General features: G+C 36.0%; 1 protein-coding gene across 2 annotated transcripts in view; it reads right to left on the reverse strand.

Annotated features, from left to right (window-relative positions):
• Positions 1-10,886, reverse strand: part of arhgap27 (Rho GTPase activating protein 27) — a 46,675-nt gene extending 35,789 nt beyond the window's left edge. For both annotated transcript variants that reach the window (XM_084135970.1, XM_084135969.1), the window contains exons 1-2: positions 10,562-10,886; positions 6,604-7,522 (exon numbers count right to left, since the gene is read on the reverse strand). In XM_084135970.1, coding sequence (XP_083992096.1) covers positions 6,604-7,431 — 828 coding nt within the window. In that variant the 5' untranslated portion in view covers positions 7,432-7,522; positions 10,562-10,886. The remainder of the gene's footprint in view (positions 1-6,603; positions 7,523-10,561) is intronic.
• Positions 10,887-11,648: the final 762 nt, after the last annotated feature.

The raw sequence follows: 11,648 nt of genomic DNA on the forward strand, positions 1-11,648 counted from the left end.
TACCTGATATTTCCAGACATTCAAGGTTTTTAAACCTCATTGGCTCTTGTGCGATGACATCATGACATTAAGTCACGTGACACAAAACAGCCAATGAAGTTTGATATTATTGATTTGGCCTCTGTATACATGAGTTGATCACTGTTTTCAATTTGATTTGAGAATGAATAACCTTGGATTACTTCTGCACTTTTATTTCCTGAAACTTTTACATTTCCTTAAACTTTTGGTCCCCACTGACTATTATTGTACTGACTGAAAAACTTTTGTGATCCACAGCAGAAAGAAAATCATCTGCTGTATTCGAATATGCCTACTTCCATACTATATAGTAGATGAAAAACAGCTGAGTAATATGTCCGAATTCATTCCAGCGAGATTCTGAAGTGCACATTCGGTTGGCACTTTACTATCCCATGAGGCCAAGGGAGAAGAGTTACATTAGTCATTTAGCAAACGCTTTTATCCAAAGCGACGTATAAATTAGGACTAAATTAAGCGAGTCATCGTAAAAAGGCAAAAACAATGCAAGAAGTGCTCAAAATACAAAATGCAGGCATTGCTCAGGGTAGCAATAAGCCAGACAAGAGAGGATTAAGGGAAAAGGAAAGGAATTTTTATTATTATTATTTTATTTTTTAGAGGTTAAGTGCTCACGGAAGAGATGAGTTTTAAGTTGTCTTTTGAACGTTGTCAGGGATTCTGCATTCCGGATGAGGGTGGGGAGAGCATTGCACCAGCATGGAACAGTGAGTTGTGAATGGAAGTGAAGTGATGCAACTGACGCTGCAGGTCTTGTGATGACCATGTGATGACAACATGGTGGATGTAGTATGTCTGAATTTCAGCCATACTACACACATTCATACTATATAGAACATACTTTTTAATGGTCACAAAGTAACTTTAAAACCAAATGTGGTATGAGATTTTGGATGCAGCAATAATTTTGAACAACATGGGGCTGATTATATGTAACACACATGTTCTTTTTAAGGCTCCTGGGAAATAAAAACACAGGCAACTCGCGTAACTTGGGCAATTGTTTCTGGTGTACATGCTAGACATGATCATGAGGATATTGTTTTGACATTGCTTTACAATTTACAAGTCAGAGTGGTCACTAAGAAGAGGACATAAAATGGTCTACAGTACCTAAATTTCAAAGTCTAGTAAATGAATTTGAAGGCACGACACAGAATAAGAATAACACTGCACTTCTGTACTGCATATTGGATTTAATTCTCTAATAGCAAAGACAAAACTTCCCCTATTCACACCTGAAATCCCACATTATGTACAAAGAGAACTGAGAACTCTTGAGTGCTTTCTTCTCACTATACCTGATGGGGAAGTTTAGGTATGTTTTTTGTCAGTGAAGTTGTTAGCATTTAATCATGTAATGTAATATAAAGTGCTGGGCAACGATTAATCACAATTAATCACATCCAAAATAAAAGTTTGTGTTACATAATATATGTGTGTATTCATTATTGTAATTATTTTGTATACAAATACATACACATGCATGTATATTTTTAATAAATATGTGTTATTTATATGTAATATAGTGTATGTGTGTGTGTATATATATATATATATATATATATATATATATATATATATAGCCTACAGTATGCAAATATTTCTTAAATATACATATTACATATGTGTGTGTATTTATATATACAAAATAATTACACACAGTACACACACTTATAACAAATATAAAAAATATACACAAATATAATATAATATAATAACTTTAAGTTTTTCAACACGTTTAATCTGATTTTTGTAGTGTGAAAATAGGTACAAATACTAACTATAATAATTACACAGAATATAATATTACAAAAAAATTATTATAAAATAGTTTTAAATGGAGTATACCATCACACACTGCTGACATTGCTTGACATTTCAAGGCAGCTACTAACATGCAGACCATCAGACAAACAAGATCTTTGCCTGTGGTATCTAAACAAACTGGTGGATAAGGAACTTCCCACATTTCACTGAACAGAGCAAGGCAGAATAGTCACGATCACGCAAGGAGATCCAACATGCTGAATGGAGCTGAAAACGTAACAATCGGCTCAAACACTCAAATTCAAACGCTTAACTATATGCCCCGGATTTATTTGGTCAAGAACAAACAATTATTGATCCAAAGTCTATAATTTGTAAAGTTGTATTATATAATGTAATGAGTTACCGGAAGAGGGAAATAGCCGAACATTTGTTTTGATAGTAAATGTTAAGGAAATTTGCATCATTAGAGATATGGGCTGCACCACTGCGCTAAAATTAGACGCCCCACCTATAAAGTGCCGTCCTAATTACTAAACGAAGCGCAAAGACATTAATGAGCACATCAGCACAGACTTGCAACAGCCAAAAGACATAAACACTTCATGCGGACACAACTCAGCAACAACAGAATAATTAACAGTTAATCACATGACTTTTGCCATTTTCAAAATCATGTGTTTAATATTTATTTTTTTAACACATTTTAAAGTCGGCATGAAACTAAAGTTGTGATAGTCTTTTATTCTCTATTGTGTAATTTATGATAAATACTGCAATATCGGTTCCTTCAGTAGAGCAATAGCTGAAGCAAACGCACACGTTTAGAAACACGTAACGCGTTAAGAAAATAGCCTAACTTTGTAAAGATGGTATAATTGACAAGGCACCTTGACAAAGGCTGCTTGAAACGTCAAAAATAAAATATACTTAAGTGAGTGTGCAGTTACACTCGTCTTTACTCAATCCTGCAATATTCCATGAAAAAATAAGAATTGTCCATTTTGATTTCATGGTGACTTTAAAATAATGTAGTATACACACTGTTGATATTACGATTGCTTGCTGAGCTGAGATTGAACAGAGCTTTTGCAATATCTTAATGATTAGGAGAAGAGAGAGGGCGTATGGGATCAGGGATGGGAACATGACCCAGGGCAGACTCAAACCCAGTCTGAGGTGTATACCTGCCAAATACTTGGGTAAAGATTCATTGACAAAAGCAATATCTCTCTCTCTAAACTCGATTGGACACATACAGACGTGCATCTCTTGTAATCTTAATCTACTCCACCTATGTTGCTCACACTCCTGCTGTCGTGCACATGCACACGGATGGGGTCTTCCAGTGCACTGCGCTGTGTGAGAAGCATTAGCATAAGCTGACCTACATATCCGGGACTGCACACCAGCGCCACACATTGTGCCCGCCGGACTGAATGGCACCTCAGCCATGCCACTGCTGAAACCACCATCACTATGGAAACCAAAACTTCACTGGCAGGCCTCCAGAGTTCTTGTGCTATCTGACCAAACTAAAACCCACAGAGAAGACAGCACATGCTTACAAACCTGCTGAAACTGGACTCTTCAGGGGTACATGCAGAGAATTGCATTTAATGCAGTTATCAATTAGCTAAAAGCAAGACTGAGAGCTCTTGACTCTATGATGACATTTTTATTGTAAACGGGCAAAAACATAAATCTTTGCTGCCTATGTCTTTTATATGTTAATCACACACTGCCTGGCCACTAATGGAAGAGAGTGACGTAATGCCTAGCAAAAAGTGATGGTATCATATGGTAATACTATGGTATTTTGATATATGGGTCAATAATTAATAAGAATGTCTGAGATAAAAAAACTTTAAAAACTTTATTTTAAAATGCCAAATTCTTAGCCTATATATATATATATATATATATATATATATATATATATATATTCCCCAACCAATTGTTTTGTTAAGTAGTGTACGTACAACATAAAAGTAAGGTTGTGCTAATTAAACTTCGATGTTATCTATTACGTAATAAGATCAATATAATATAATTAATGATTTTATGCATTTAAGGCAAGACACCCCAGGTGAATAGGGTAAAAAAGAAAATTAACTATGGTACTAGATATCCCCATACTTCCCAAGATGCAAAAAATAAAATAAAAATTGCATTACAAGTTTTGCAAATGTTATATACAAATGAGGCGTTATCTAATTAAATATACAATACTTTACATACATTTCCAGAACAGAAATCTGAACACTAGATTAAGCCAGATTCAAAATTATTGTTTCATTTTGTTGACATATAGGGGATTTTGGATTTCTCTTTTTATCACTCTGAGGTGAATTCTGTCAAAATGTATAACATCAGACGAATTATATATGAACAAACCCTTCGGAATACGAATAGGAATAAAACTGTAAAGTGTTGTGTGAGTAAAGCTGCTGAACTGGAAATTTCTGACTCTGTGCAGGAGAAGAAAAAAACACATTTTGAGAAAACGGCCTTTTAAGGTTTGCATTGTTGGCTAATTGAAATCTGCAAATACATGAAGTGCAATAAAAGCACTTAAAAGTGGGTGTTTTCTTTCCACTAGAGACAACACTTTATGAAAAGTCAAAAGCCTAATATCGCAAAATAACAGATGCATGAAACATGTTTTTGTCGGTAGCGTCTCATTCTGTAAGTAACACACACACGCGATAGTGTTGTCCGTCAAATCACCAGATTCCTCACCGCATCACTCCCAACCGGAAGCGCAGGATTATTCTGTCATACCTTGCGTGTCTGCACAGGTGAAACCTTCCCGTTACAAGAAGATGAAAAGATAATCCAACCGGCAGCAAAACTGATGTTTAGAATCCATCGTTTTAACGCTGAAGTGCTTTATCCGTCACTCCGCAGGGAAACAGGTGTGTTTGTGGGAGTGGTTGTAGTAAACGCCAGGTACTGTACCTCCCTTCAGTGCCACTCAAGAGCACTTGGCAGCAACTCACCTAACCTGTTGTGCTCTTCATTTGACTCTGATAGAATGGTTGAAAACCCCTTCCCCCTACACAGTCAAATTAGGCTTAGGTTTCGACTCCCTTAATAAATAACTAGGTAATTAATGATAAACTCGGTACCTACTCTAAAGTTACTAGACAAATAAAAGTTGTCCATACGCACCGCGTCTTGTTTACCGGTGTGGAAGATGAAACGGATGGAGAAGCCGGTTCGGTGCAGCGGCCGTACACACAAATAGAAGAGCAAACCATTGACATGCAGATCACTTGGCAGGGAGCTCCAGAAATTGAGTCTGACTGGGCGTTTGAAGAGGGTCGAAACGTTGCTAATAAACACAATCCGGTAATTCAGCGCTTCAAACGCAGAAATATAACAGCTAGCCTATATCGTTGTGTCAATATTAGGACGCATATAACGAGGAGTTGCTTGACTCTTCACAGTTAAATTTTCTTCATTTTACGAGCAGTCTAAACAAATTTTAATTTTACATAACGTTACATAAGGAAAGTTTCAAACGTCGTTATTTCACAACAAGACTAGGCTCGTGAGGCTGTAACTATAGCAACAGTAGTTCCGCACGGATGGAACAGTCGAAAGAGTATGCTACTATTTTTATTAGTAATTTACATATGTTTACATATCTTAAGTAGGTATATACCACAAAACCTACGTTTAGTTACGTACTTTTTTTTAAGATAGGGAGGTAAGAGCTTGATAAGCGTTTTTTAGCCCATTATTTTCTAAAATCAAATCTGAGCAAAATCAACGGTAGGCTACGAGTCAGAGACGGACAGAGCACCAGTTACATTACATAGGCCTACTGTAAAAAAACAAAAATAACCCCCCAAAGCTTGACATACGAAATAATGGTCAGAAGAAAAAAAAAAAAAATTCTTCTTTTTTTACATGTGTTTTATCAGGCTTTTATGACCCATATGGTGAGAATATGGAGCTCACACTCAAGCAGGAAATTTTTTTTTTTTACTCAGGGTAAAAACTATGGAATTTGGTGCAAACTTTCTTGTTTATATCTCCAACAATTAAGATGAAATTCTGATAGCTTGTAATGTAAATCAATGAGCCTTTTATGACAGTATAACAGACTATTTGCATAAAATGCATATAAAAATCAGTTGCCACTCTACATGTTCCAATAATATGTCTTAGTAGATGATATTTAAAGGCTGTTTTATGATCAAAGATTCAATCAGATTAAAGATCAATCAGATGACATGTAGGCCTACTATATTTTGTAAAACAGTTTTCTTAGCAAAGTTTTGATCATTTTGCAAATTTAGAGGCCTTCAGAAATTAAAAAAATGAAAGTTCTAATCAATCAATTGATCATGTAATGCTTGCACTTCTACACCAAATTCTAAGGACAGCTAAAGTTTTAAACTGATGCAATTATTACTTCAATATCATTTGATAACGATTTTGACACCTGAGACATCAGCACTTCTCTTTGGTTTTGCTTTTGTAAGCTCAGATGCTAATTTGTATACAGCGCCACCATGTGTTCAAGAAAAGCAGCTAAATCAATCCGATTGTGAGCAATCCAAGTCATTATGAGATGAGTATACTAAAGTATACTGGGTCATCACTTAAATTCACAGACATTTTATAAATGAATGAATAGGCTATACCTAGCCTTTGTCACTGAGCAACATTGCTGTTGTTACAAACATATTTGGAGAAAATTGTTTTGCTACATACAGAAATTGCTGTCTTATGTAGGCTAATGCAGCTTTACTTTGCACATGAAGAAGTATTACTTACCAGAGGCTTATCTGGTGTAACAGGGCTTGGGACTGGGGAACTCTGTGTCTTTACTGTCATATTATCATCAGGTTTTGAGGATTCTGGTTCTCTCACCGTATTTATACTCTCATACACATTCTTGTCTTTATCCATGAGGTTCCACATGTCTTCACTCCAGCCAGATCTAATGAGCATTTGAATATCTTGATCCAGGCTCTTTGAGTCCACCTGAGGCCTCTCTATTGACTCTTTTGGACTCTCAAATGATTTGATCTCCAATTCTGAGGTGATATCTGTAAAAGCAGGTGTCAATAAGATAGAGGGTGGTGTTTCCCCTTTAGATGGAGAACCAGGGTTGAAAGAAACATTGTCATAAATCTGGAGTTCAGGCACAGGACCGGCCTCTGCTTCAACCTTTAGGGGATCTGGATCCAAACCCTTCAGTTCAAAGAATTCCTTTGGAATAATATATGTTGATATTCTATGGCCGTCTTTCTCTGAGTCTCGTTTTATGGAGTCAGGGACTCGAAGCGTGACCTCAGCAGGTTTAATGTTGGCGGGAAGAATATCAGGAGCTGTCTCGGAGCTTGGCTTGAGGGGTTTCAATCCACTAAACTCTTCTGGAGGGTCCAGTGGAGTTTGGTTTGTTTCAGGTGGGAGCTCGGTCACATACATAGCTGGAATGAAAAAAGGCTTGTCCGTCTCGTGCCTCCGAACGTGCCACCAGGTTTCATTGGTCTTGGCTACCAGGGTGTAGTGCTCGTTGGGTTTGATGGACACCATTCTGCCATCTCGAGCAGTGTAACTGTATTCAAATTTCACCAGAACCTGCTGTGAAAGTGACATAGTGGCCCACGTCTGCTGATCCCAAACCCGTTAAGTGGCTGGTGTTCGGTGCAAAGAGGAAATCAAGGCTCATATATAATCATCATGAGATCTGAAGATAGAGGAGAAAAAAAAAAACAATAGGTAATTTGTTTGAAACAATTCAGATCTGAAGCTCAAACAAACATATACGTCTACTTAGGACAAGAATATGAAAAACAAATCAAAACAAAAAATAAAATAAAATAAGCAAAACAAAATTTACTTGCAGATTTACTAGGAACAAGAATATATATAAAAAGCAAAACAAAACACAAAGAAAAAACTTTACTACGAACAAGAATATATATAAAAAATCAATACACAAAACAAAACTTTACTAATAGATTTACTAGGAACAAAAATATAAAAAATAATAATAAAATTTAAAAAACGCAAAACAAAACTTTAATAGATTTACTAGAAACAAAAACAAATCAAAAAAGAAAAAAAACCTAAACTTTACGTATACATTTACTAAGGACACAAATATGAAAAACAAAAACACAGATTTGCTATAGGACTAAGAACATAAAAAAACAAAACAAATCAAAACAAAACTTTACTTATAGATTTACAAGGAACAAGAATATATATAGCCTATATATAAAAAACCTTTACTAGATTTACTAGGAACAAAAATATAAAAATAGAAACCACAAAACAAGACTTTAACGGATTTATAGGAACAAGAATAAAAAAATACAAGACAAAACAAAAACATAATACATTTTGAAGTACAGACCTAATAGGGTCAAGAATATTAAAAAAAATACAAAATACAAAACAAAACTTTACTTACAGATTCACTTGGGACAAGAATGTAAAGAATGCAAAACAAAAAGCCAAAACTTTAGGTGCTTTTTTTCTTGGGACAGTAAGTAACAACCTAGAAACCACCCAGAACACCTCAGCAACCACATATCAATGCCCTAGCAACCACCCACAGCACCCTATAGCATCATTAAAATGTAAAATTCTAAAAAAGAATTATTAGCCAAAGAGAATATGTATATGTACTGTAAATTAAATCAGTGTCACTAATAGGTGCACATAGGTGAAAATGGCAAAAAAAACATAACAAACAAACAAGGGTTATTTTAGAGCATTACATAAGGTTTGTTATTGCAACTAGGGCTTTTCTGATGGGGTGGAAGAAAATATTTGTGAAGCAGAGGAATGCAGATAAACTAGGGGAACAACAGGTGTGTCGGAGTGAGAGATGAGAGAAACCTGACATCACACAGCCTAAAACTGAATATTTACATTAATGAAATCAGAGAGCAGACAACAAGTGATGAAAAGATGCAGGCATGAAGAGAGAGAGAGAGAGAGAGAGAGAGAGAGAGAGAGAGAGAGAGAGAGAGAGAGAGAGAGAGAGAGAGAGAGAGAGAGAGACTCAGGGCAGGACGGCGCATCCGGCCCACGAGTTCCCCCGACAATAAATCATCATATAAAACAGGACAGGAACAAATAATGATAAATTAACTGCAAATGCAGTTGACAAACATAGGCCTTAGATTAAGCCAAGACTAGGCCTTAGTTTAATTAGGACATAAGATAGCTTTTATAAACGTGCCTTAGAAAAAAACATTACTGATGTGTATCTTGAGACAAAACACTGGCAGTGACATATTTGAAGATCTGCCAGTGAAAGTTGTTCAGTTCAAACAGCTCAAACATGCGTTTTAGTCTAGACTAGTCTTAAACCTTGTCTGTGAAACCGGAGGTTAATATTGCATCTTTGTCATGTTGAAAAGCACTGATTTTCTGGATGACGTAAATTACTGCCATTCAATTCTGTTATCATTTTCTTACCCTCATGTTGTTCCAAACCTGACTTTCTCTCTTCTGTGAAACACAAAAGAAGCTATTTTGAAGAATATTTTGTTGGCAACCAAACCATTTTAGTTAGGCTACTCTTGACTTCTATTGTATGGACAAAAAAGCAGACTCATGATTCATATAAATGAACCAATGAATCATTAATATACATGTTAAAAATATACTGCTCTCTTTGTTTTTTGCAGTCATTTTTACTTTTGGTTTATAATTTGTAGTGCAAATTACTACAAATAATATTGCAATTACAATATTTGTACAATACAAATAATATTTTGTAATATTGCTTGTCAAAAGACAGTATTTTGTTATAAATTTGAATATTAAGATAAATTATGATTAGTTCCCCATCACTAGTACCTAGAGGGAATCAGCTATGCTAAAAGCATGAACATTTAAAGCGGCGGATAGCTCTTCTGCACAGCACTTGCTACAGGAAGTGAGTGTATTTTGCAGAGGAACGCTGCACTAACCCCAAACCTACACAGAAGAAGAGACGCCAAAATAGGGGAAACTTCAACTCGTAAAACAGGAAAACATCCATCATGCTATGTGCAAACGGCAATCTCGGTTTCATTGTGGTTGTTGCAAAATACTAATGACATAATTGCTAAAGCAGATTTGATGTTTCTGTGATGACTGATTAACTAACAAAATATTTTAATTATAAAACTGCCACACCAACAGCTACTGACAAAGACATGAGCGTGTGTTTTCATGTGCTGTGTCTCCGTGGAATGAACTACAGCCAGTCAACGCCTCTTGTGTCAAGAAAAATACATCCGAACCACTCATGAAAACATTCAAGTTAGACAGAGTGTTCAAACTGCTGAACAATTATGAATTCTTCCACATAACATGTACACGTGTGACTTGCACATATGTTATTTACAGTATATACACACACGTTTGTATATAAACACATACAGACCTAAAGTGAGATTAATATACAAACAAAACAATTATGAGATGTTAATTACATTCAAATCATTTTAATCTTTTGCTTACATCCTAACATATTTTAAATCAAATTCTGTTTCATAAATAAAGCACAGCATAACAATCAAAACAAATCAAAACTCTCCTTTTGGTACATGATTGGGAAAGTACAACTATTATCATCAGTCTCTGAAGAACATTGCACTTATTACTGCATGAATATACAGATTGCAGGACATAATGTTGACAGCTGTTCATAACAAAACTCCATGCATTAACACAGTGTGATGAGGTATTCTGGGTGAATGAAACACAGATAAAAGTAACTTACCATTGGAAAGCAGAATAATCCCTCGACTCCTTCTTCTGTGAGCTCTGGGATAACTGGAGAATTCACATTAGTAATGAACTATCACCTCTGTCTCTCCCTCGATTAATCCAGGATGTGTCAGCCCCATACTCTAGACCCGTAGTGCTGTTGTTGAGTCAGTGTGAGAAAGAAATGTGCCCAGATTTGTGTTGCTAGACGGGTTTGAGTGTGGCTGAGTGAAGCGAGCAGAGGGTGTGTGTGTGTGTGTGTGTGTGTACAAACAAACACTGATCCTCATATAGCGAGTGATTTACAACACAACTGCTTATCAAAACCAGTGCTTTTACATTCACCAAGCGAGGGAACAATTGTCAAAAGATGGAAAAACTGAGAAATGAGGAAGCAGGAAATAAAAAAAGAGAAACGTTGAAGAGAACTTGCCAGTGCTAGTGTTTTTAAACATTGACATGGCAACGCCGGCAGGGGCGTGAATATAAACTGAAGGCCTGTACTTTGTGTTTCATTAAAGTCCTTTTCGTCATTATGACTCATATTTCCGAGTCATATGGAATCCACAGACTTCAAACGTGGGTGTTGGCAGGAATGCTCTAACTTTAAGGAACCTTTATGAAGGTTTTATGTTCACGCATCAGTCAATGATGCTAATCTCTCGTGTGTATTCTTTCACTCTGTGGTCTGTGTCGTGCTGATAACTGGGCCAGGGTCAACAGGAAACGGCATTACAGCTGTTGAATACTGTATGGTCTTAAAGTATGGGGTGCGGTTGAGGTAGAAAAGGTTATCATCGAGAAAAACACATCCACATATTCAATAGACGACTATCACCGTTCCCCAGTTAACTATAGTGATGATGAGTCGTTCATGCGTCCGTCATGTGACAAATGAGCGAAAGACTCGGAAGGCAAAGTAATTATTTATGTTCCCTGCAAATTATTTTTGACTCTATTATAATGATTTCTTAATTCAGAATATGATCAAGATTGCGTAGGTGGATGTGTTCGGGGAATTTGCCTGTTAAAAGTATAACATTTAAAGCCCCTTAATGAACGAAATGACTCGAAAAAAGATTCGTTCATTTTGATGAACG

This window comes from Abramis brama, assembly GCF_963993115.1.
Source record: "Abramis brama genome assembly, chromosome: 14".
Classification (NCBI taxonomy): Eukaryota; Metazoa; Chordata; class Actinopteri; order Cypriniformes; family Leuciscidae; genus Abramis; species Abramis brama.